The sequence below is a fragment of the Podarcis bocagei genome (genome assembly GCF_964188305.1).
Source record: "Podarcis bocagei genome assembly, chromosome: 15".
NCBI classification, from domain to species: Eukaryota; Metazoa; Chordata; class Lepidosauria; order Squamata; family Lacertidae; genus Podarcis; species Podarcis bocagei.
The window spans coordinates 35792242-35819893 of NC_138141.1; the positions used below are offsets into that span (position 1 = coordinate 35792242).

The 27652-nt window shown below is 45.6% G+C and overlaps 1 protein-coding gene across 8 annotated transcripts in view; it reads left to right on the forward strand.

Annotated features, from left to right (window-relative positions):
* AUTS2 (activator of transcription and developmental regulator AUTS2) overlaps positions 1 to 27652 on the forward strand; it is a 712323-nt gene that overhangs the window by 127006 nt on the left and 557665 nt on the right. For all 8 annotated transcript variants that reach the window (XM_081172863.1, XM_081172870.1, XM_081172868.1 and 5 more), the window contains exon 2: positions 13420 to 13629. In XM_081172863.1, the coding sequence (XP_081028989.1) occupies positions 13420 to 13629 (210 nt within the window). The remainder of the gene's footprint in view (positions 1 to 13419; positions 13630 to 27652) is intronic.

Sequence of the window (27652 nt, forward strand, 5' to 3'; positions counted from 1 at the left end):
CCAACAGAGCAAAAACGATTCACAGTTGAACTTTTGTTGTTGCGTGTGTTTTCTTCTTCTTCTTTTTTCTCTCAGCTCTTTGAAGGTAGGAAACAAACATTTTGTCCACCCTCTAGCTAAGAGAAATATATCAGATCAAGCCAACAGATGATCGCTTTTTCATTTACTAGCAGCTGCTGGCAACAACATACCCCTCACTCTCATATTCCTATTAACCGAGCAGCCACTGATTTATTAAAGGCTAAGAAGCATCAAAACAAATGGCTGAGACATCAGTTATATTGCTGTTTACAGCACTTTAATGGGGTTACATAAGAAGGGCAACATGTCTGAAATGGGAGATTTGATGGGCTCATAACGGGGGAGGGGAGAGAGAAGGCTCGTAAAATTACAAGAGGGGAGAGAGACTTCCTACATCATTTGCAGTGGAGAAGATGTTAAAAGAACCTGCAATCTTGCTGGAGGAAAGCCGGTGGCCATGTGAGAAGGTTTTCTTTTTTCCACCCAGAGAACTACCACATTCTTTTATGTTTTCAGAGATGAACACAGGGCAGGGGCTGTTTGTGAGACCCCTATTCAGGGCTGGCCCAGGACATTTTCCACTTGAGACAAGACAGAAACAGGTGTCTCTCCCCCCCCTCCCAGGATGGCAGAGGAAAAAAAAAAAAGAATACAGGAAAGAAGCAGGTGGCAGCGAGTACCATTTTGTGTATTGCTTCCTCCTCTGTTGCATCCTCACTGCTTGCTCCTATCCAGCCTTCTTTTGTCTCGCTTGCCACCATAAGCGCAGTGGTGGTGGTGGCAGAGGAGGAGGCAAAACAGGAAATGGTGCCCACTCCATTTCTGCCCTTGCCACTTCACTGAAGGCAGTGGGAAGAGGCTGGAGAGGAGCAGATGGCAGTAGTGGCAGAGGAGAAGGCAGGGTGACAAGCACAGGAGGTGGCAAGTGGCATGTTCCTGGCCTCTTGGATCTGCCGCTCCTCTCAGTTTTCCCCAGCCTGGTGAGACTGGGCCTCACTGAGCCTCATGGGCTAAGTATCACTGTCAGAATCTCTCACACACCCCTGATGTGCACACACACACACACACACACACACACACACACACACACACACTGTGCAGTACAGAAGGTTCCACTTAACCAAGGCTTGCCATACTGCAAAATTCATATTGCAAAATTCACCAAAATCTAGACTTCCGACATGGGTTGCCATATGTCTGGACATTTCAGCAATTTCCACCTGGACACTGTTTCCAACTGCCATATTCTGGACATATGGCAACACTAACTTCACTCTCAGGGGTCTCTGTGATGGGCTGCTATGATGGGTACAGAACGCAGCAGAAACTGAATTCCTCATGGTTCAGCTCATATTATGAGGGAGAGACTGTGAGGGGAGAGAGATTTTCTGCTGTCCACCAGGCATTGGCTTTTCCCAACTGCCTCGCCCTACCCTCCAGCCCTAGGAGCCTTTCCAGATCATGACTTTAGGAACAGCAGAAGCAGCTGGGAAGAGAGGAGTTCAGGGATATATTTTTAAAATAATTTCATCAGTCCTGTGTCTTTGCGTCTCAGTTTGTATTGGGTTATTTATGCACTGTGATTTTCTGTTGCTTTTATTGATTATAGTTTAGAAATTATTTATTGCAATTGTTTAGAGTGGATTTCTGTTTAATTGTTTGTTGCTGGTCTTTAATTTCATGATGGACTATTATATTCCAATGGATTATTTAATATTACTTTATTTGATATAAGTTGTTTATTTTAAAGTTATGTTTTTATTATGACATTTTTTGTATTGGATCGTCAGATTGTTATAAGGTGTGCAATCTTTGCTGTTTCTTCAGCTTGTAAACTGCGTTGTGTATGGAAAGGTGATATACAAATTAAAAGTGAAATGAAATGAAATATTATGGGAAACCCACTAAGAGAGGCTCTCCTGGAGATCTCAGCAATGAGACAGTGACTTAAGGAATGAGGTGCCTCTTAAGGTATCCTAGACCCAAGATGTTAAGGGCCATGTAAATTAATATGAACTTGATGCAAGGTGAACTGAAAGCCTGGGTGGAGCAGTGGTTAGATGGCTGGGCTAGAACCTGGGAGACCAGGGTTCAATTCTCCACTAAGCTATGAAGCCCTTTGGGTGATGTTGGGCTAGTCATGATCTTCCACCCTAACCTAGATCAGAAGAATTGTTGTGAGAAAAAAATGGAGAGAGGGAGTTGTCTGTAACCACCTTGAGCTCTTTGGAGAAAAGCAGGGATATAAATGCAACAACAACAACAAATTATTATCTATACCCCGCCCATCTGTCTGGGTTTCCCCAGCCACTCTGGGCAGCTTCCAACAGAATATTAAAAACACGATAAAACATCAAACATTAAAAACTTCCCTAAACAGGGCTGCCTTCAGATGTCTTCTAAAAGCCAGATTATTTCCTTGATATCTGATGGGAGGACGTTCCATAGGTCAGCCGCCACTACCGAGAAGGCCCTCTGCCTTGTTCCCTGTAACCTCACTTCTCACAGCAAGGGAATCACCAGAAGGCCCTCAGTGTCTGGGCTGAATGATGGGGATGGAGACAGTGGCGTAGCGTGGGGGGTGCAAGGGGGGCAGGCCGCACCGGGCGCAACATCTGGGGGGGGGGGGCGCGCTCGCTGCCTCCGGAGTCGCCGAAGAGCCTCGGGCGCAGGCTGTGCGCGCGTCCGGGCTGAAGGCGCCCGGCAGGCAGCGGCTCTCAGCGCTCGCCGCGGAGGACGCGCCAGGCAGCCCCTCCTCACATATCATTCGGCAGCCTGGGGATATAGATCACCATATTCATACCGAGGCTGTATGGGAAACAGCCTGGAGGCAGACGACAGGGAAGAACGAACCAACAGTGCGCATTTTGATATAGATATACTATACAGACGATGCAGTAACGAGCGCGCGCGCGCACACACACACACACACACACATGCAGTGACAAGCCTGTGGAGCTCGGATCCTGGCGCGCCTGTGCGGCGATTGGAGGGAATGCCTGAGTCAGGTGGCATCTCGCGCGTGCCCTCCTCACAGCCCCGCCTCCGCCGCTGCTGCTGCAGCCGCTGGGCCGTTGCATTTTCCTCGCCTCTCTGCCCCCCCTCCTCCGGGCAAGCGGCGTCGTTTGGGCGGCAGCGCCAGCGGCAACTCGCAGGTTAGGGGTTGGGGGGGGCGCAAATTACGTGCCTTGCCCCGGGTTAGGGGGCGCAAATTACTTGCGTTGCCCCGGGTGCTGACAACCCACGCTACGCCGCTGGATGGAGACACTCCTTCAGGTATACAGGGCCGAGGTTGTTTAGGGCTTGAAAGGTCAGCACCAACACTTTGAATTGTGCTCTGAAACATACTGGGAGCCAATGTAGGTCTTTCAGGACCACTGTTATATGGTCTGGGCGGCTGCTCCCAGTCACCAGTCTAGCTGCCGCATTCTGGATTAATTGTAGTTTCCGGGTCACCTTCAAAGGTAGCCCCACAAAGAGCGCGTTGCAACAACAACAGCAGCCATGTGCACATGGGCCAGCGGTGTTGATGGCAGGCTCCACCTGGAACTATATGCTCTTTGCAGTGCCTGAAGAGAGAGAGAGAGCTTGGATACTTTCAGTTCTCTCCCCGGGCTACAGCTTTGCAAATGAATGCACAGCAGCTTTCTACAGACAGTGGAAAGGCAAGCATGTAGACTACAGCACCTTCAGTTTCCCCAAACGGAACGAATAAAAGGGCTTAGAGCATCCAAACAATAATTCATCACTTTAAAGTGGCTTCCTCTGTGACCGCCAACAGTTTAGCAGAGGCTGAGCAGTCTCTCTTGCTAGCAGGCTGTCTTGGTTTTAGTTCCTGGTGGAATTATTGCACAGTGTGGTGGGTGTTCGTGTTAAGAGTAGCATCAAACGACTGAACATTCCTTTTCCCAGTGTACAGTAGTATTTTCAATGGAAGACTTAGCATGGTTAATTATCAGAGCAAAGTGCTAAGATTTGTTTTCTTTCCCCTAATTAATTGCTTCATCTGGAGTGGAATGTTAATTTAGATAAATGATCATTTCCTTTATACTACTGAAGTTTCCCCACTTCCCTAGCCCCTTACTGTAATGTTTATTCAGAAACATCCCTGCTCAGATTGGGCAAAATGATACTGCTTGGTGGGGTGAAGAATTTATTTTTTTATTATTATGCAGTTTGCATTTAAAGCCAAATTTGTCAAATTCGCACTACCTTAAACAATATGTGAACCAGAATGCAGCTGTCCTTTGAAATTTGCATTTCTACGAATTTTGTAGTTTTGTAGTATAATGTATGGTATTAGGGGAATCGGCTTGCAAAAGCATGGGCATTAGTGATAAACTGCGTATAAAAATGTGTTTTTTAGGAGAGGGTTGCACTAAAATTCTGGTGAATTTTTTTTCTTTTTTAAAATGCTTTATTAAACTTAGAAAAACATAACACAAAATCACAGTTATCCATAAAAAGAACAAAACAAAAGTATTATCAATATCTGTTACACTCTTTCACGGTCTTTTAATTCCATCGACTTCCCACCAATTCCATATAGCTTTGATTACATATTTATCTATTTCACTATTCATATCTGTTTCTCATAATTGCTTATCAGAAATATTGTATGCTGATGAATTTTCATGATAATTTTTTTAATGCAAATTGCTACAGAAAGACAAGCTGAATTTAAAACTGGAAAAAGGAAAAACAGAACTGAAATTGACAGATCCTTCCATTCCCTACTGCTTACCAAAACTAATCTGGAGGTAAAGAGTATCAAAAGTTTTTGAGGTACTAAGGAAGACACTCTAGGTCTCAGAATTACCTTGCAAACCATAGGAAACTGTTACATCCTTAGCTTGGTATTGACTGTGTCAACTTTCTTCAACCTGCTGCCCCCAAGATGTTGCTGGGCAACAGTTCCTTTCAGCCCCAGCCAATAGGTCCAATGGCTGAAGGATGATGGGAGTTTTAGCCACATCTAGAGGGCTCCAAGTTGAGAGAGGCTGAGCTACGCTGACCAACAGCGACTCTTCCATGGTTTCAGACAGGACAGGTTTCAGATCTTTCCAACTTGAGATGCCAGAGTTTGAATCTGAGACCTGCATGCAAAGCATGTTCTGTGTCATGAGTCCTGTAGCAGCAATCCAAGAGGTTAGAGACGGGCAACCTCTGTCGGAGAGGAAGGAAGAGTCCAACAAGAGAGATGTGGGGGCCAGGACTTGAGCCATGCGCTGGTGGCGCTGGACAACCCAGAAGTGGAGGGGGAGCCACTTGAGCCAGCCCTGACATCACTTCCTTTGCCTGATATTTTCACGGCAGCCAAAGAGCTGGTTCACCAATCAGCAGGGCCCTGTTAGCCAACACCTGTACCTGTCTCTTAGTGGCCTCAGTGATGTCTTTAAAAGGCAGCATGATAGCTACATTCTACCTCTGTTGTTGGAGGTAGAATATTGTTCTAATCGGGGGAAATATTGTTAAACATGTCAGTGTACAGTAGATCCAGCCTGAGGCTACATAAGGGAATGAAAACCTCCTGACCTTATGAAGGGACACCTCTTTCAAGCAAGTTGTTCTAGTCCCTAACCAAATCCGAAGCGTACCCTCTTGTTCCCATGGAAGATTCAAAGCCATCCATTTTCAGTTGGGAAAATATATATATATATATGCATCCATTATTTATTGACTATGTTTCTAATTTATCCTCAGTGAGCTTTTTAGCCTGGCCTGCTCTTCCCTCGCATGCAGTCTGCCCATGTAATGGCTTGCGCTTCAGCATTGAGAAGATTTGCTTTTAAGATTGTTTGTTCCCTTGTTCAAATTATCTTTAATGGATGTTTTATTTGAAGCTAGGGTTTCAAATGCATGTACGTCAGATTATTAATTGGGGGGAGGGATAAGATGAAGGTCTTGCAAAGTAATTTGAATGCAAGTCAGTTTTTTTAATATTTGTGGTGTGGGGTGTGGTGGGGTCGGGTTGTGCAAAAATGACCTCCCTCAAATTCTCCATCCTATTGACTGCTGGCAAAATCAAGGCAGGGGAAAAAATAATAATTATGTATTCTCTAAAAGAGGGGCAAGGGTTAAACCACAGAGCCTAGGACTTGCCGATCAGAAGGTCGGTGGTTCGAATCCCTGCAATGGGGTGAGCTCCTGTTGCTCGGTCCCTGCTCCTGCCAACCTAGCAGTTTGAAAGCACGTCAAAGTGCAAGTAGATAAATAGGTACTGCTCCGGCGGGAAGGTAAACGGCATTTCCGTGTGCTTAGTCATGCTGGCCACATGACCTGGAAGCTGTACGCCAGTTCCCTCGGCCAATAAGGCGAGATGAGTGCCGCAACCCCAGAGTTGGTCACGACTGGACCTAATGGTCAGGGGTCCCTTTACCCTTTACCTTTAAAAGAGGGGCAGGAATATCTGAATGGTAACAGGACACCCCCACAAGTAATTTCTATTGGTTTTCCAAATTTGTTACAGATCATTGCCAGATTGGAATTAATTTTATACATTTCCCCCCAAAGACTGATTTCCTACTTCCGTTCTTAGAGAAGTCCATGATGTTTTCCAATTGATGCGTATATTACAAATTACCGGTAATCTCTAATTGACATCTTTTTTGTTGTTGTACATCAATATTCTTAACCATCTGATTATCTGAGAATTGGAGGTCAAGTCTCAGATAATCAGAGTCAGGGGAGTGGTTAGTACTGTGGAGAGATGCAAATGGACTCAATTTACGGGGTGAACACATTTAATAAAATATGCAAGTACATATTTTGGGTTGCACTGATGTTCTATGTAACACAGGTGTGAGATATTCTGATGTTCTACGTAATGCAGGTTTGTGATAGAAATCAAAGATGCTTATAACCATTTTTTTTTAATCTACTTTTCTAGGGTTGCCATATTTCCAAAAGTAAAAACCAGGACACCCCAAGCTTTTTTTAAAAAGGGAACCACTGGAAATCTCATTTGACAATCTAAGCAGCAGAGGCACCTTTTCCCTGGAAGGGCTGCTCGATTTGTCATGCATTTCCATGTATCTAACTGTGCGTGCTTTGTTGCTTTTATATATATATAAAAATCCTGGCCTTCTGGCCTTCAGCCAAATCAGTGAAAGCAGTTCTTGTGCTCCCGTGTATTTTGCCTTCCCAATGCCCAGCTGAAAGGTTGGTTTATCCAGTGGAGTAACACCAGGCGAAAGTGGCCGGGTTGGAGGGATTTATTCTCATTGCATGGCTGAAAACCACTTAGGAAGAGGGTTGGGCGCAAATGCATTAGATTATGGTTAAGCAGCTTATGGACGTAAAAACACATTAGAACTTTATAGCACCCTATAAATTATAGGCCTTGCAGCTTGCTCTTTCACAATGGGAGATAATTACATTCATTAATCTACTACTACTAGGAACATAATATTGCCTTCCAAATAGTGCTTGTGTTCCGTTTGCTCTTGGGTTGATCAGCTGGGAGCAAAGCGCGGGGAGGGGGGGGACAACAACAACAACAGCTCTTTCCCTTTCTTCCCACCCTCCTTATGACTTTTAAAATAGTGGTGATTTGTTTTCATTGCAGAATTTTAGATCTAGGTGGGAGCTCATGCCTCTTTCAGCTCACCGGTGTGTGGGGAGGTTCCCTTCTGAGGATAAGATTCCTGGGTTGTGAAAAGAGTAGAGGGTTGTGAGCGAGAGGTTAGTTGAAAACTCCCCTGCGCAGATCTGCGGGCAGAATGGCTTCTGATATGACTGGCCCTTTAAGGAGGACCCAATCCTCTTATAACAGGAACCAGGGCTGTTCCAGCTGCAGGGAGCAGTTGGTGGTGTGGAGGCTTAAAATACAGTGGTACCTCAGGTTAAAAACTTAATTCGTACTGGAGGTCCGTTCTTAACCTGAAACTGTTCTTAACCTGAGGCACCACTTTAGCTAACGGGGCCTCCCGCTGCTGCCGCCACGCAATTTCTGTTCTCATCCTGAGGTAAAGTTCTTAACCTGAGGTACTATTTCTGTGTTAGCGGAGTCTGTCACCTGAAGCGTCTGTAAGCTGAAGCTTCTGTAACCCGAGGTACCACTGTAACTGAAAGGTAATTATCAGGGTCATGGGTGGAGGCAGGATTTAAGGGGACTGGCATAATGGGGAGGGGGGCACAGAACCAAGCTCACCATCTTTGAGTTTCATTTCCCCCCAAAAGCTCACCAACTTTTGTGTCCTGAATTTGTCTTCTAGAAATATGGCAACCCTAGACTTTAATAGTTAAAATTTCAATACATAAAAGTGTATGGGGGGGGGGGAGACCCACACCCACACACCAGACATTCCTTTATGCTAGCTATTTCTCAGAAATGAAAGTGGGTTAATTGGTGAAGTGGCATTATCAGAGACTTCAGTTGGGCTTGTAATTTCTCGATTGCTCTCAGAAAGAATTCACCCAGTGCCTCTGGGGTAGAATTACTAGATAGAGCCATCCAGTCTTTGGGATGAGCTCATTTCTTTGGGTAGGCAGCAAAGAAGTGGCAAAGCGGTAGATCATTTTCAAGTGGCATTTGCACACATTGATTAGCTTGTGGGTTCCGTAATGATGAAGTCCGCTCACATAACCCAGTGTTGTGAACACTCTCCTCCCTGCAGCCACATAGAAACAGAGGGAGCTGCCTTACACCAGGCCAGGCTATTTATCTGTTTAGCTCAGCATAGTCTGCTCTGTTCCCTGTAGAATATCTTCTTTACATGCAGAAGGTCCCAGATTTTATCTCCAGGCAGGGCTCTGAGAGAGAACCATGCCTGATTTCATGGAGAGCTGCTTCTAGTCAGTGTAAATAATGATGAGCTAGATAGGCAGCTTCTGAAGTTCCTACCAATGACTTTCAGCAACCCTCCGGGTTTCAGGCAGGGTTCTCCCCCAGTCCTAATTGGAAATGTTGGGGACTTTGTGCATGCAAAGCAGATGCTGTACTGCTGAGGTTTTGCCTTCCCTCTCCTCTTAATGGTCCAGCAGTCTTAAGGAGAGAAATATATTTCTCATCACCTGCTCTCTGAGTCTTTTAATTGAAGCTGCTGGGGATGGAACCTTGGGGCTGTAGTCTAAGGGTACTCCGATGTCCCCCATGCCCTTCATAGACCCCTCATTCCCAGAGTGATTTAACAATCACATACTGTTCCAGCTTTTCCAGATCAAAATTTGGGATGTGCGTCTGTCGGGACATGCGCCACAGCAAGTCACGTGACCTGCACCATGATCTCGCTAAAAACACACACGCTGCACTTTTCAGGGTGTGATCTTGTGCAGCCCCTGGTGAAAGTGCTTTTTAGAGGTGAAAACATGGCACTCAAAATATCTGCTGCAATCCAGCACAGGGGAAAAAAAATGGGACGTCCCATTTTTTTCCAGGACACTTGGTGGGTATGCAATCAACCTCTCTTCCTAGGGAATTGTAGCTCTGTGAGGGGAATTTGGGTTTCCTAAGAATTCTTGGGGGCAAAGGATTCTCCAGGATTCTTTGGGGGAAAGCCATGATTGTTTAAGGGGTATAATGATGCTTTAAATATAAGGTGTGTATCTGGCCTTAGTATCTGATAGCTTGAATTTCCAGCCAGAAACTTTTAAGTCCTGCCAAACAGTCTTCCTTTCAGGCACTGGTAGGCTGGGACCCCTTCCCTTGTAGCCATTTCAGGCTTTTCTGTTTAACAAATCAAGACGTCTTTCCTGCAAGTTAAGTAAATTCTGAAATCATAGATTATGAATTAAAGGTATCGATGGTGCATCTTACCGGGTTATCACAGAGCATTTCGTTCAATCTGTTTAGGGATAAATCTGACATCTAATTCTCCAGTTACTCAGCAATCATCTCTCTATTGATCTCTCCCTCTGCCATGTCTGCACAGTGTTTTATAAACTTTACTATTCACCCTGATGGATTCAATAAATGCATATTTAAATAGAGAACATTTTCCTTCCACACTAAGCTGGTTCTGCTTATATGAACTGATCACATCTGGTTGACATGTGAAAGAAAGCCCTGTGAGGGGAGAGACTCACTGAATGGGTGCAGACCCTCTTCATCTGCTGGCTGAATGTGTGGATGGTGGGCCTATGGTCTGACAGCAGGGCTGGCCCACGAAGCCTTGCAACTTGGATAGCTCAGTTGGTTAGAGTGTGGTGCTGATAATGCCAAGGTTGCAGGTTCGATTCCCGTATGGGACAGGGTCCCTTCCAACTCTATGATTCTATGATTCTAACACACACACACACACACACACACACACACACACACCCATTGCAAGTTCTTCCAGTTCATGAGGAAGTAGCCCCTAGTGAGGAGGAACATAATGTATGCAACCCATAATATATTTGCCCCGTTCAGTGCCCAGGTAAGATGGTGTATGTGGTGAGGAAGGCAACTGGATCAATCACAGTTGTTTATTAGGTGGGTGTGTGTCCAGACACACTGAGGAAGAGGGGGGTTCTCTGTACACCCCAGGGGTGGACTTTTCCTTCCTTTTGTATTACTTTTGTTAGCTCATTTGGGTAAAGCGTGGTGCTGATAACTCCAAGGTTGCAGGTTTGATCCCCGTATGGGACAGCTGCATATTTCTGCATTGCAGGGGGTTGGACTAGATGATCCTCAGGGTCCCTCCCAATGTTACAATTCTATGATTGAGGTGGGTAACCAATTACCCTAATATACCTGGGGGCAGAGAAACTGGGATCCTTGCTTCACCAGCGGTTCTCCACCCGAGGCACCATGACACACCCCACTACTCCCTTGCTGTGCCATTTGCTCTGGGTTCATGCCTGTTTTTCAGCTGAGGATGCCAAGGTCTTAGCAAACAGCACCAAGATCCAGGCAGCTTATAACAGACATGATACCGAGATGACACGGGGTCATCCTGTTTAATCCATCATGGCTGACCTATAGTGTGCTTTGTACTCATCATAGTGGCTGGTTCTGCAGGTCTAGTGGGCCCCAGATGAAGAAGAGTCAGAACTTGAGAGCATAGTGCCTCACAGGATGCAATTTCTTTTTTTGTTCCCCTCTTTTATGATCTCCCAGCACAGCCAGATAGAGTTGAAATTTCACTGCATGGAAAAGGTTAATGCCAGGGCACCTCTGTCGTTTTGTAAACCTCTGCCTTGGACTGGATTTATACTTTGATTAAGGACCATGTCTCTGGTGGCCTATATGAATAAAGGGGCTAGATAGCAGCATGCCCATTAAACTACAGTGGTGCCTCGCAAGACGAAAAGAATCCGTTCTGTGATTCTCTTCGTCTAACGGTTTTTTCGTCTTGCGAAGCAAGCCCATTGAAGGATTAGCGGATTAGCGCTATTAGCAGCTTTTAGCAGCTTTTAGCGGCTTATCTGCTGATCGGATCAGCTGATAAGCGGCTTAGCGGCTTAGAAAAAAGGGGGGGAGGGAAAAAACCAGCAGGAACTCGCAAGACATTGTCGTCTTGCGAAGCAAGCCCATAGGAAATTCGTTTTGCGAAGCACCTCCAAAACGGAAAACTCTTTCGTCTAGCGAGTTTTCCGTCTTGCGAGGCATTCGTCTTGCGGGGCACCACTGTATCTTCTGATTTGGGCATGGATGTCTCATCCTGTCTTTTTGGATTATGTGTCTATATATTTTCCTGTTTGGGTTACTTTTTTTGTTGTATTACAAAGTGGTGATAAGTCTCCCCTCCCCCCGTGGTTCATGTTTACTTTTTGCCAGATTAGCCATTCTTTTTGTCTTATCGGTAGGTGACCTTTAACGGCAGAACTTGTTCCTTCCTTGCTTGCCATTGGGAGTAACACTTGTGATATTTGAGATCTTAGATAAGCGTTAAGTCCAGCCTTTGTCCTGGCTCCCACTGGATGAAGGGCTTGGACTCGGATTACGTTTTCTGTCAAAACCTTTCATGCTGAGATCAGTGTGATACATAAGCAGGTGCAAAGACATAGCTGCGCAAGCGAACACATTGATCCAACAGTTGACATCCTCCCTGGGCTCCTGTTAGGAGGAAGTGGAGCGGGCACGGCCTCAGCATGGCAAGCAAGAGGCATATTTCGGCTGAGGGAGCAAAAAGAACTCCGCCTGGTGGGCTGGCCATGAAACGTCTCTTCACAATGGCATTGGTGTCTCCGTGTCCTCGGTGACAGAGGAGGCAACAGTGCTAGCTTGGAGCCACACTCCTGGAGCCACTCCAGGAGTGCTGAGGGGAAAAAATAAATCTCCTCTGGCAACCAATGTGGCCCTGTGGTTTCAGATAACATATGTGTTGTTGTTGTTGTTGTTGTTTAGTCGTGTCCGACTCTTCGTGACCCCATGGACCAGAGCACGCCAGGCACTCCCGTCTTCCACTGCGACAAGTCTAAAAAGCCCAGGACACAAATTTTAACAGCCCTATGGTGACTCATTAACCAGAAGTAATTTAGCATTAACTCTGGAAGTGTATACAGTGGTACCTCGGGTTACAAACACCTCGGATTATAAACACTCCGCTAACCCAGAAGTAGTACCTTGGGTTAAGAACTTTACCTCAGGATGAGAACAGAAATTGTGCGGTGGCGGCACGGTGGCAGCAGGAGGCCCCATTAGCTAAAGTGGTACCTCAGGTTCAGAATGGTTTCAGGTTAAGAACGGACCTCCGGAACGAATTAAGTTTGTAACCAGAGGTACCACTGTATTCGTTTCTGACCAAACTAAGCTCGCTAGAGCAAACTATACATAGGAGTCTGACCTAGAATCATAGAATCATAGAATCATAGAGTTGGAATAGACCACAAGGGCCATCGAGTCCAAACCCCTGCCAAGCAGGAAACACCATCAGAGCACTCCTGACATATGGTTGTCAAGCCTCTGCTGAAAGACCTCCAAAGAAGGAGACTCCACCACACTCCTTGGCAGCAAATTCCACTGTCGAACAGCTCTTACTGTCATCAGAACCAACTGATTTGAAGTTCAGCCATGCCCCTATCTGCTCCATGCCTGATGGCATAAGGTGTGGAGCAGAGAGGCATGACTTCGCCAAAATGGGGTCTCGCACCACTATTCCAGATTGATTAGTGCTGATGGGTCCCAAGTTAACCCTTTCAACTGTCAGAGCTTCTTCCAAAGAATCCGGGGGGACTGCTGTTTGTTAAGAGTGCTGTGAGTTGTAAGAAGGTCCTTATTCCCCTTGCAGAACTAGAGTTACCCGGGATATGGTGTTGATTGATAAATGACTCTTGGAATGGCAAAAGTGACTTTCCCGTGTGCATGTGCTCCCCACTAAGCTACGGCAGCTGCAGGATCTAGTTTAAAAGTTGGCCACCGTGTTACTGAACTTGAAAGCTTAGCTGGATTCGCTAAAACCTTGCACTTGTAGCTGATAGTCTTCCAAAACAACAACAGGATTTCTTTCTCTTTCTCCCCTCCCAACCATGCAGAAGGAGGTTGTGGTGAAGCCTCATGACCTCATGGAGAAGCGCCTAGACCCCTTTGTGAAGAAGAAACGGGACGTGCTCACTAATGGACTGCCGTACCACCTGAAAAAGAACAGACTGCACCATCGCCACTACAGCTCAGACCGGGAGAATGACCGCAACCTCTGCCAACATCTCAGGAAAAGGAAGAAGTTCCTGAAAGGACTCAGTCAGGTAGGAAGCGTTGAAAAATGTATTGGAGTGGGATGGCCTTATTTCTCTTATTTATCTGTTTGCTATTTCTGGCATTGTTTTCCCTCCTGGTTTCTGCTGCAACGTCTTTCTCCTCTTGGGGTTGGGCCCTTGAGGTTGCCTCTTTGTCAAGATGGGAATGGAATGTTGAGTCAAAGTTGGGCTGATGTTGTCTTGGGTGTTTCTCTGGCTTAATGATTCCTGAATATAAATGAGTTGCTACTCCAGTCAATGGAACTGATGGGACTAGCGTTGTCTCAGTATTACAGGTGGCCTAGGGGGGCAACAAAGAGGCCACAGCTCTAGGGGAATGGTGTTGAGCGCCTTGCCAGAAGGTGGTGCATGCAAATGAGTTTGTAAGCAGGATTGCTTCTGGGATCTGTGTCTGCTGGATTCCTCCCCACGAGATACATCCATTGCATTTGTACAACAGCAATGTTGTTGTTTTAAATATTTTTTTACTAAAATCCCAGGGGTTGGCAATTAAAGGAGAAAAAAGGGAAAACTAACTAATGAACATAGAAGGACAGATGAGCTGGAGATTTCAGGGACAGAAATGACTGTTTCCAATGGTGATTTTAGATGGACAAATAGCACCCTATTTCAAATGTCGAGGTTTTATTTATTATATTATATTTTCATTTTCCCTCCCCACCTGGTAGGATCAGAATTTCATTTCCTCCAGAAGGAAATTGTAAAATTTATTTCTTTTTAAGGAAACGGGTCATAGTTTGGCTTTGTTCATTACGACCACAGATGGCTCCAAGTGAGGAGCTTGCTCTTACAAAGTTTGGGAGGAGCCTGAGGCCTTTGGTGCCTCTGTCCTCAACCTCCTCCAGGCTCCACCCCCTTGAGAGAAATTCAGGGCCTTAACTGGCCAACCTTCTGACCTGAAGATGGACACTCTGCCTTCATTCCATAGTTTTCTCCTGATGTGCTCCTGGTACTGCTGTACTGGTGATGTGTGGTGGGAGGCATCTAGTCCTTCAGGATCAAGGAAAGGTGCCTCTGAGAGCCTGGGCTGTGACTCTATAGGCCCTGGTGGTCTGGGAGGTTCCTCTGGGAGTTATTATCCAAGTGCCTCAGGTGCAGTTGCCTCCAGTGATCTTCTGCAGTCTGCTCTGAGCCCTGATCTAGACCCTGTTCCATATCTGGTGCCCCCGCAGCCTCCATGTCCAGTTCACTGCTGGATGCAGGGCTCATAACAGATTCTGGCAGGCACAATACGAATGGCATCTTAGGAAGGTGCCTAACCTGTTGTTGTAGTGCATAGTACAAACGTTGCCTAGATGCTACGCTGGCATGACATCTCTATGTACTGAGGATGCACTCTTGGCATGTGCAGGGAGTTGAACTTGCTGGTTTGTAGCACAGGAGCCCTTGGCTACCCTGCCATGCTGTATGATGGTGAGAACAGCCATGATCTTCCTTCGCCTTTTCTTACAGGCAAACCCTTAACGGAGTGCTCATAATTAAGTAGGAATTTTTGGGGGGGTCATGACCATATGGTTTCTGAAATAATAGTGATCGTTTCTAGTATAAAGTGGCTTCATGGGTGTGCGTGTGCGCAAGCACACTTAGGAAGTACATGCATCGACGCAAACATTCACCATGGAACTGCAACACCATTCAAAGAAAATTTTTGGAGAAAATTTTAAATGAACAAGTAGGAGATGGTTGCTTAACCTTTTGTATACTTTGTATACTTGCCACTCCTTGACATCAAATGGCCCCACAAGTTATTGTCCATGCCCAAATCAGATCCAAAGAGCCAGTGTGGTGTAGTGGTTAAGAGCGGTGGACTTGTAATCTGGGGAACTGGGTTCGCGTCTCCGCTCCTTCACATACAGCTGCTGGGTGACCTTGGGCTAGTCACACTTCTGTGAAGTCTCTCAGCCCCACTCACCTCACAGAGTGTTTGTTGTGAGGGAGGAAGGGAAAGGAGAATGTTAGCCGCTTTGAGACTCCTTTGGGTAGTGATAAAGCGGGATATCAAATCCAAACTCTTCAAAATGCAAGTTTACCTGCATTTTGAACTTGGGTAGAAAGGTGAAACTACTCAGAAGTGGAGAGATGGTGGCCAGGCATCTGATCCCAACCATTTCTCCCATATTCTCCCCTCAAAGCTGTCTTTCCTCACAGAGGAAGAGACATTGCATGCCTGCTTATTCTCATTTGGACACAACATGCAACCTCTCGGTGGTGCTGAATGCCCTGCCTGATGTGAAACCAAATGAGCTGCCTTATGAATCTTTGTAGAAAAGCTTTCTGGCACAGTTTGCTTCTTGGGAGTCCCCAAAGCATGCAAGGGTTTCTCTGATATTGCTTAAGGGAGGGTCTAATGTAGGCTTCCTCGGCCCTCCAGATGTTTTTGGCCTACAACTCCCATGATCCCTAGCTAACAGGACCAGCGGTCAGGGATGATGGGAATTGTAGTCTCAAAACATCTGGAGGGCCGAGGTTGAGGAAGCCTCGTCTAATGTAAAGGTAGATCCAACAAATTGGACATGAGCAAACCTCTTGTCTTGCAAGCTTGCTCACAACAACATAAAGCACCCTCTGAATATCTGGCAGAAGGCACAAGCAAGGATTGGTTGAAATGAAAAAAAAAAAAAAGACTTCTGCAAAGACTGAAACTGTTCTGAACAGTTTATTATAAGAACACGTTTATTATTATGATTATTAATTGTTTTATTTCTGTACTTCTTAGCTCTACATAGTAGCATCTGGTTAGAGCCCAGTAAATATTCAGTATGTGATGTTCCATATTTCCAACACAATATTTGAGTTCTGGTGTTCCAAATCTGAGAATCCTGTGAAAAGAAGACGGGAGGTTTTGAGCAGTTCCAAGTAGGAAGGAAATATCACTTGGCGCACAGTCAGAATGAGAAATTCATCTTGTTCCTTGTCGGATTGTGTCACTTTTAATGAACTGTAACGCCAGACTCCAGGCATGTCCATGTCACCCGGTGCTGACTGCAGTGGTCTTTCCACTGTTCAGGAAATGCTTCCTTGGAAGTGTTGAAGATAGCCATCTGCCCAAGAAGTGCCTCATAATATAAAGCTGGGCATTGCGCTTGTGCATCACAACACACACACACATCTGCAAGGCTTAGAAATTTAGAGAAAAGTGGGCAGGTTGGAGAGGTTTATAAAACAGCGAATGGTTTGGAGAAAGAGCATAATCTCCCTCTCACATCATACTGGAACTCAGGGACCTCTAATGAAGCTGAATGTTGGGAGATTCAAGACTGTTAAAAGAAAGTACCGTATTTTGCGCTCTATAAGACACACTTTTCCCCTCATAAAAAGTAAGGGGAAATGTGTGTGCGTCTTATGGAGCGAATGCAGGCTGCGCAGCTATCCCAGAAGCCAGAACAGCAAGAGGGATTGCTGCGCAGTGAAAGCAGCAATTCCTCTTGCTGTTCTGGCTTCTGGGATTCAGAATATTTTTTTACCTTGTTTTCCTCCTCCAAAAACTAGGTGCGTCCTGTGGTCTGGTGAGGCTTATAGAGCGAAAAATACGGTACTTATTCACACAGGGCATAGTTCAGCAATGGGATTTCCCCTCCACGAGGGGTAGTGATGCTACTCATGTGTAGAGTCTACCTGGAGATCTTCCTCGTTGCTTGATCCATGCTCAAAAGAGCCCTGCCTGATGTGCATCCTGCCTCACCCTGTGAAACATTCTGCTATAGTTCCAGAAGCGGTTTTTCGACTGTGTGAAAGCTCAAAGATAAGGTGGAAATGGATCATTAGGGAAACACCCACCAAATGGAATAAACTGTTGTATGCATGCAGCCTGGGTTGTGTGACAAGGACCCAGCTGCCAAAACTGGGTCCAGGTGTGGGAGAGGATTAAACTGTTTTACTTCCTCCCCCTCTTTTGTTTGTCAATGGTGGGGCACACCTGTCTTGGTAGAGTGTTAGCGAGACAGTAGAAATTGAAGCTGGGAAGGGGAGAAGTGTCTGATTGGTTGTGCCAACGGTTGGGGCGGGGAAGTGAAGCCGATGAGTTTGGATTGCGTCTTGCTGTGCTGTTCCAAGGCAAGTTGACAGCAGTGACAAGCGATTTACAACATGCTATTTAAAGTTTTGGATTTGCAGCCTCAACGTTGACGTGTGAGTGCTCTTTAGCAACTGCTTTCATTACTCCCCATCCAAGAACTGCTAATTGAAAAGAAAGCAGTGGGTGGGTTTCAGGGAAGGAGGGAAGAACGGATTGACGTGACTGTATCAAATACACAGGCTTCTATCCTGGCTTTATTTTGACAATCTTATTAATTTAAGATTGGACTCCACCAGAATTTATGCTGCCTGCCAATCCCTCTGAAACAAATGTATACGCCTGCCTTCTAGGGATTTATCAGTCAAAGGCATATAGAGCTCCCTGGAATATAATCCAAGATGTCTTAAGCATGCTTGGAAGCCCTAGTCCTACTCAGTGTTGGAAGCTCAAGGGTGGGGGTAGGAGTGTTTAGCATGCATGCAGACATTGCAGTTTTGGGATGCTCCAGAGCACTGCTGTTGTGCTCAGGTTCTGTTTACGGGCTTCCCATAGGGCCAGCCGGCCAGCCATGGTTAGAGCAGATGGGTAGACAAGATGGGCCACTGGCTTGATGCAGCAGGTTCCAGTTATGTTCCTAATAAGGATCTCAAGTGCTTAAGAACTTGGAGATCCACCACCAACTAGAATAAGGAGTAGTGGTCTAGATCAGTGTTTCCCAAACTTGGCTCTCCAGCTGTTTTGGGGCTACAACTCCCATCATTCCTAGCTAGCAGGACCAGTGGTCAGGGATGATGGGAAATGTAGTCCAAAAAAAATGCTGGAGGCCCAAGTTTGGGAAATTCTAGTCTAGATGGAACAGCAGACTGACTCTGGGTAAAGCAGTACCAGAGGTTTTGTGCTGGTCCTGGGGGCTAACCGAGAGGCGAGGTCCGAGTCCAGTCTGAGGTCAATGGTGCAATATGAAGGCAGTCCGTAGAAGCCAAAGCTGGGTGCAGGGCAGGGCGTCGGGTGAGGTCAGGAGCTCCAGTAGGGAACCAGGTCAGGGATCAGGCTGGAACCGACAACCAACAATGTTGCTCCCGCAACTTGGGACTGGGGCTGGCTGGCTTTTATCTCCCCCGAGGCATAGGGTGGCCCCGATCCTCTGGTGACTCGCCTCTCCTGGCCTGGAGGTGAGCACTCCTCCTGCGGGAACTTATTTCCCTCCGCCTCTCTGCCCTGAGCCTCTGCAGCTCAGGAGAGGCTGGAGGGTTACCGGACCCAGAGGCAACCTCCTCTTCCCCTGACGGGGCTGAGAGTGGAGCACCTGCAGGCAATGGGTCCTCCATCACCTCAGGAGCCAGAGCAGACTCAGCTGGTGCCTGCACCTGAGGATCCAGCACAGGTGAGGACCCTTCAGGCTCAAGCCCCAGCCCCAGCTCAGCTGCTTCTGGAGGCGGGGAATCCTGTGCAGGCTGGGATTCCTCAGGTTCAGCCTCCGAATCTGATTCCCAGGCCATCACAGGTTTGTATGTGGGTGTTGCTCAGTGACATGCTCAATGACGCCTGTGTCTCTCCTATAACAAGTGTGGCCAACTTTCCCCCCTGATGAATGCCACATTGTCACTCAGTTAATATATCAGGGACTGCCTACTAACTGCAGGTGGGACCGGAGTCAAATGTAATTGGAGGAGTCACTTCTCTTTGTTATCTTCCTCCCTTGACCAGTAGGTTACAGCTGGAAGAATCACTTTTGCCAGAGGTTTGAACTGATGGCTTGCAGGTAGCTTTTGGACTTTGGCCGGGGCAGGGGGGCGCTAAACAATTCGGAGAAGGGGTGGAAGCTGTCCACTGCTGCCATGTGCGACTCTTTGTTCTGCTAAAGCAAACAGCTATAGTGTAAGAATTATTGGATATTCATACATGGACACAGGAAGCAGCTGAGACAGACTATTGGTCTGTCAAACTCATTATTGACTACACTGGCTGGCAGGGGCTCTCTGAGGTTTTGGACATGGGGTCTTCCCAGCACTACCCGGCGATGTTAAGGGCTGAACCGGGGTCAGGTTGCAGACACAAAGTACAGTGGTACCTTGGGTTAAGTACTTAATTCGTTCCGGAGGTCTGTTCTTAACCTGAAACTGTTCTTAACCTGAAGCACCACTTTAGCTAATGGGGCCTCCTGCTGCTGCCACGCTGCCGGAGCATGATTTCTGTTCTCAACCTGAAGCAAAGTTCTTAACCCGAGGTACTATTTCTGGGTTAGCGGATTCTGTAACCTGAAGCGTATGTAACCTGAGGTACCACTGTATTAGAGTTCGCAATTGTCTGCTCTGATCAGAAATGGAAACAAAATACCTCACATAAAATATGGGCTGGTGGGAGGAACCAGAGCTGAATTTTTCTTGGATGGAGGCGGAGGAGACTTTATTGCAGACGCTGTTGAATATTGTAACATCTTGAAGAAAATGTGTTAAATTAATTCTGTTTGGTATCTTACCATCTGGCCCATGATAGCTTACATTAAACACACACATATAAAAACATAAAGTGAACACACAGACACACCTTTACAGTTTTGCAGCTGAATCGCTTGACTGATGAATCTGAGTTCCATCGCATTTTCTTTCAGTGTGCGCATATGCTCAACCCCTTTTTGTAAGCATTCTGTATGGGTGGGTGTGAATCAGATAATCTCCGTCTTCCATTGGGACTAATTTACTCAACAGAGTATTGGCTGTTTGGTACCCACATCAGATAAATCTATAATGCCCACAAAGGCGTCAGACAACGAAGAGTCAAACTCCAGTGCTTTTACTGAAGAAAGATATTCATTGTGTTTTCAATAAATTTTTATTAGATTTCCCACAGTAAAAACACAAACCACAAAGCAAAATGATACACAAAAACAGAAAAGATATTCATTGTGGTTACTCTTCATGTTTTGGAGTTCAAAACTCCTTCTTCAGGAGCTATAAATTTATTGGAACACCCCTCCCCCCAAAAAACCTCCCCTTGTTCTGTAAAACTGAATTCAAAATCTAGCTTTAAGCAAGTTGTGAGGTAACTTTCTTTCTTTTTGCAACTCTGCAATGAATCTGAAAGAGTTTTGAAGTCTGAAACACAAATGCAACCCGCACACCTGTAGTGGGAGCACCAGAGCTTGTCTCCTCTTTGCCTGACTCATTGTTGTACTTCTTTCCTTCATCCGACATGCGCATGTACAGTAAAATAAATGTGTATACAAGAAAATGAGGAAAGGGAGTTAAGAAAAGGGGCTTACTACTTCACACAGCATGTAGTTATGGAACTGACTCCTAAAACATACCCTTCAGCATTTCCCCAATGAAAATGGGGGTGTCCTTTTCAATAATAATAATAATAATAATAATAATAATAATAATAATAATATTTATACCTCACCCACCTGACTGGGTTGCCCCAGCACTCTGGGCGGCTTCTAACATATATAAAAACATTAAGCATTAAAAAAGCTTCCCTATACAGGTGTCTTCTAAAGGTTGCATAGTTACCTATTTCCTTGGCTCGGGGGTCACATAAATCCATACCCTCCAACATCTCTTTGTTGAAAATAGGGACATCCTACAGAAAAGCAGGATGTTCTGGGATCAAATCAGAAACTGGGACAGCTTCTGTAAATCTGGGACTGTCCTTGGAAAATAGGGACACTTGGTGGGTCTGCTAAAAGAGGCAGTGATGGCCAAGAATGTGGTTGGCTTTCAAAGAGAGTTAGACGATCTCATGGAGTGGCTCATCACCAGTGGCTACTAGCTATGATGGCTCTGTTCTGTCTCTGCTTTTGGAGGCAATATGCTTCTGAATACCAGTTTCTGGAAACCACAGGAGGGGAGAATGCCATTCTGCTCGGGTCCCGCTTGCAGGCTTCCCCTAAGCTTCTCGTTGGCTATAGTGAGAACCAGAAAGCTGGTCTAAATGGGGGTTTGGCCTGACTTGGCAGGTTCTTCCTATGTCCCTACATCCTTATACCGTATTTTTTTGCCCCATAAGACGCACTTTTCCCCCTCCAAAAATGAAGGGGAAATCGGGGTGCGTCTTATGGGGCGAATGCCTGCAAGCCTCGCGCACCCGGCAGGAGGTCCCACCGGGTGCGCGAGGCTTGGGGTGGCAGCGGACTGCTTGCGCGCACCTAGAAGCTTGGGGCCGCTGAGCTCCGCATGCCCCAAGCTCCTGGTGTAGCGCAGCGCACCTGGGGGGGAAATAATTTTTTTTCCTTTATTTCCCCCCCAAAAATCTAGGTGCGTCTTATGGGCCGGTGCGTCTTATGGGGCGAAAAATACGGTACTTTAGTCGAATGTTCCCTGATACTTGGAGCCTGGGGAAAGAGAGGGTCCATGTGGTATCATGTGAAACATATTTGTTAATGCAAATAGAGGCAGGGAGTTAATAAAACCATATTAATTTCTATAAGCAAAAGATGGATGCTGCTGAGAAAAGCTTCCCCCAGAGGAGTGGCCGTTTAAAGTTACAACCCATCTTGAGCTTATGATGACAGTGTATTATTTTGTTTTTTGATTAAAAGATGATTATTTTCCACTTTTAAAATTTGGCACCGGCAGGGTTGGAAATTAACTTTTTGCATTAGTATTCAATAAATATTGCAAATGGTCCTGGCCTACATTTAGCTTTCAAATAACAATACCCTCGGGTGTAATGATTGGAAGTACGTTTGTACTGGAGGTACCGATGGGCCTGCTATTTCCACAAGCCGTAAAAGAAATGACGTTGTGTTGCACACTGTTTTAGAGCCCCTCGTAAAACATTTCCTGGGGAACGGAATAATCATCATAATCATCCAAGACTGGAAGATGAGAGCGTTAGAATAAACTCTTGCTCACCAATGCTATAAGCATGTGGCACAGTGGCAAAAGGGCACTTGCAAGTTAGGGAAAGGCATGCCCATCAGTCCTACGTCCAGTGCCGGATTTACGTATAAGCTAAACAAGCTATAGCTTAGCCTCCCCCCCCCCCAAAAAAAAATGAAGGAAAAACAACAACCCTGGATGTATATTTCCAAAATATAAGAGAAAAAAAATAAATTAAAACCTACATACAGCAACAGTGTTTTTTTGTTGCGTAGGCTCCTATTTGTTATGTGCAAATGGCTTTAGATACCCATTAAAAGTAAAGGGACCCTTGGCCATTAGGTCCAGTCGTGACTGACTCTGGGGTTGCGGCGCTCATCTCGCTTTATTGGCCGAGGGAGCCGGTGTACAGCTTCTGGGTCATGTGGCCAGCATGACTAACCCGCTTCTGGTGAACCAGAGCAGCGCACGGAAACGCTGTTTATCTTCCCGCCGGAGTGGTACCTATTTATCTACTTGCACTTTGAGGTGCTTTCGAACTGCTAGGTTGGCAGGAGCAGGGACTGAGCAACGGGAGCTCACCCCGTCATGGGGATTCGAACCGCCGACCTTCTGATCGGCAAGCTCTAGGCTCTGTGGTTTAACCCACAGTGCCACCTGCGCCCCCATAGATACCCATTAGGTCCATAAATTACCATATAGCATATATTCAACACAAAGAACAATTTGTTGTTGACAAAGGACAGCTGAACATATAAAGGGCCCTTTCAGTAGCTTAGGGCCTCATCAAACCTAAATCCGGCCCTGCCTACATTTCTCACTTACTTCTAGGTGTGCATCCAATGAGGCAGTTGCCACAAGAGAGAGACCCCGCCTCTGGCCTCAGCTAATGTAGCTCCTCCATCAAAGCTGTGTGCAAGCAGACAAAGAGACTCCACCTGCATGTCACCTTCTGATCCTCCCTCTTCAATCCTCTCCTAGTCCTGGGGCAGCAGGAATGGAAGCCCCTGACTCTCCACCAGCCTGACCTCTCTCCCCTTCCTACTACACTTGTTCTTCATTCTCCAATCCTCCAGCTTCTGCTGCCTCTACCTCTCAACTCCCGGCTGTTTCAGGCTTCCCCAGATCACTGATCCCTTCTCCTAAGTCAGTCTCCACCCCTCATTCTCCCAGCACCCACTCCTCAGTATCCAGCCACCACTCCTCAGGGTTCAGCCAGTCCCTGACATTCAGTGACACTGTTCTGTGGCCTTCCATCATCTTCCAGTACCTGCTGCAAAGCACTCTAACTTAGCTCAGCCAAAACATAGGCTGAGCATCCAGGACTATTTATCCTGACAATTTGTTGACTTCAACAGCGTTGTTACAGGGAAGTGGGGAGGAGGGAAGGGATAGTACAGTAGGTTCCTACAATTCAATTCCTAAACTATAAACCTTGTGCTGGTGGCCATTAAGAAATCTGCAACGTTTTCTTGCTTCCTGATGCCATCCAGTTACTTATTCACTAAATACTGTATATTTAGCTTATGACCTTTCGGAGACACTTAGAGCAACAAAAAGAATCCGAGCAACTGGAGAGGGGAAAAGTCAAGATCTTAAAAGCAGCCAGTTGTCTGATCTCTTTCTTGCTTCTTAGAAAATCTTCCTGCTCTGTTCTTACTATACAGCGTATGTATTTTTCATAAAGCCTTGGCTGCATTTTGACTAGTGATTTAGCTTTCCTTTTACTCCAGTTAAACCTGTGGTTGTGTCAAGATCCTCACTGTGTGGCTCCTGCCGATTTATTGGCAAAGCACCCCACAAGAAAAAGCTCGACCCATATCCACAGCATGAATTTAAAACACCATGAGAGTGCTTTGAACAGTCATGGCTTCCCCCAAAGAATCCTGGGAAATGTAGTGTGCTAAGGATGCTGTAGAGTTGTTTGGAGCCCCCACTTCCCCTCACAGAACTACAGTTCCCAGAGCAGTTTAAGCACCTGGACAGCGGTCTAAGCAAGCACACAGGTGGCCCAGGTACAGTCTCCCAAACCATGGTGCTACAGTTTTAATTTCGACCTTAATCATGTGACCTAAGGTTAAACACTCGTGTGAAAGAGCAGAGAACAGCAACAGTTAATCATTAACCTAGCTATAATCTCAGAGAGCTCTCTTCTAGCTTAGTATATGCCAGTGGAATTTTCCACTTTCAGCAATCGACATACAGTGGTACCTCGGGTTACATACGCTTCAGGTTACATACACTTCAGGTTACAGACTCCGCTAGCCCAGAAATAGTGCTTCAGGTTAAGAACTTTGCTTCAGGATGAGAACAGAAATCGTGCTCCGGCGGCGCTGCGGCAGCAGGAGACCCCATTAGCTAAAGTGGTGCTTCAGGTTAAGAACAGTTTCAGGTTAAGTACGGACCTCCGGAACGAATTAAGCACTTAACCTGAGGTACCGCTATACAGGCACTCTCCATTTCAGTGTGCAATTGAACAATTATACTTAACAGTGACTGTCACTGCAGAAGTTTCTTCAGTAAACTAGTTTGGAGGGTGAGGAATCTTTCCCCAACATTGTTAAATTCTCAGTTTGTTGGTTGGGATTTTCTGTTTACTCACTATACACTGCAGAAGGCAAGAGGTCTTACATCTTCATTTTATGTCTGCCCTTATAGCAAAGGGGTAATAGAAAATCCAAAACAGTATGGCCTTAAGAGTATGCATTACTGAGTCCTAAGGCATAAATAGATTCCCTCTGTAGTTGAAAATCTTTTATCTCCTCTTCCTTTCCTTGCTGGCTCTTCCTTCTTTCAATATAGAATCTTTCTTGGTTCAAGGTCAAGAATCGTATTAGAATGATTGACAGATATTTGTGGCTTGCAGTGGAATAATATGTAGTGTTCCTTGCATTTGATGGATGGGTTTTCTTCCTTATTTATGGATGGCTATATAAGCATAGACCTGTCTCATAATTTCCTTATTCCTTTTCTGCATTTTTCATTGTATTCCAACGCCAAATAGTGAGAACAGCACAATAAATGTGACATTTCCCAGTCACTTTCTCCAGCTGCTCTCACTATTCAGACAACCCTAAATCCCATTAAGGAGATATACATGCAGGAGGAGACTATGGCCAACCTATTACTTACTGAAACAGAAGTTACAGGTCCAAATTGGCTGCTCATCAAAATGCAGATCTGATGAGTACATTGTGTTGCTGCCGAGGGAATGGACCCTTTGGAAACCCAAAGGGTCTGATCCAGCAGGCTTCCATTAAGCGGGCATCAACCAAGCACTGGGGGGTGGAGGAACTGGAATCAGAACAGGAGGGTACAGCCTGGTTGTCCAGAACTAGGTGGCACTTCTGCCTCTAGGAACAGACCCGTCCTCTGTGACACAGTGTGCATCTGCACACTCAATGTCACACTTTCTCATTTTTCCCCAGCCACAAGTTCAGTTCCCTACAGTTCCACATCAGTTTGCAACTTCCTTAAACAAATAAGCCTTCATGAAAATTAATCAGCATTTTAATGTGGATTTCACATAGCACACACATTTTTGTAGGCAATTTTGCTAAATATGTGCACTTTTACAAGCATTGTTTTTCGCTCTAATGTAATGCATTTTTTTGTTTTCACAAGTAATATGCATGTTTATGCATGATTTAGCCTAGCATATGCATTAAAAAAACAAAACAAAACATGACTGATGGCTATGTTTTGTCTCTTATATAATTTTGTAAAGTGTGAATTGGGTACGTTTGCCTTCAAATGCAAACTGAATGGGATTTCTTGCCCCTTCTTCTTGCTACCCTGTGAGTAGACTCTCCAAGTCTGTTTCAAGGAATACAGAAAAATCACCTGGAAACAACTTTAAATAAGTTGAGGGCAGGCTGAGGTTGGTGGCACAATGTCTCATTCACCCTAATTTGTCAGCCTCTAGTGGTAAATTGGTATTTAGGGACTCCAGAGATGAGGAGCCACCACTGAAGAGCCTCTCTCTCTTTCTCCCTCTCCTGCGGTGATCCAGCAAATATCTGGGTACTAGTGGTACAGGGTTTTCAAAGGCTTTTCAAAGGCTAATATCAGCACTTTGGACAGAGCTTGGAAACTTACTGGGAGGCAGGAGTTCTTTCAAGATAGGCAAGGTATGATCTCCTGATCCGGTCCCTGTTAGCATCACAGCCACAGTGTCTTGTGGTTTTTCGGGTGGTCTTCAAAGGCAAGACCCACACAGAGTGCACTGCAGTCAGCTAACGTAAAAGTTAGCCAGAACTTGGGCGACTCATCTCCATAGGGGAACTGGACAGAACCTGCACAACACAACCCTGGGGTTGCTGTATTGCAAATTATGTGAAACATAATCTCCATCTATGATGGGGAGTGTTCAGTTTTAAGGAGCTATGAGTTAAGATTTTAATGCTGAATCTATATCTATCTATCTATCTATCTATCTATCTATCTATCTATCTATCTATCTATCATCTATCTATCATCTATCTATCATCTATCTGTCTGTCTATCATCTATCTATCTATCATCTATCTATCTATCTATCTATCTATCTATCTATCTATCTATCTATCTATCTATCATCTATCTATCTAGTCTAGATGGTTCACCCCCTCTTTTTTAGTTATTTAATTCTTCTGTTTCCCTTGAGACACCCCTCTCCAATTCTATCTGCTCAAGATTATTATAAGGGCTGTTTTGAACGTTGATTCTCTGAAAGCTGACTCTTTGCTGGCTTTTCCAGCAAAGAGAATCTCACAGGAGAATGATGTTCTTAGGTTCTAGCCCCCCCTGCAGACTAAGATGTGAAAATGCTCCTTTTTTCTTTCTAAAACATTTTTGCTGATTCCAACCATCAGAAGCGAGGAATCAGCTTTTCTTCCTTTTGCTGCAGTCATTTAGGAAATTCCACTCTTCCTCTTACAAAGTGCAGTTTACCCCCCCCCCCCCGAGGCTCTTTATGTATGCATGCTGATGGGATTCACTACTGGAAGTCTTCCAAGACCTAACAACAGAAGGGTACCACACCCATGGAAGACTGCTGGAAATGCAAACAGCCACAAGCAGACCTAACTCATTGAATTGTAGCATTGGAAGGGACCCCCAAAGGCTATCTAGTCCAACCCCCTGCAGTGCTGGAATCTCAACTAGATCATACAAGACAGATGACCATACAGCC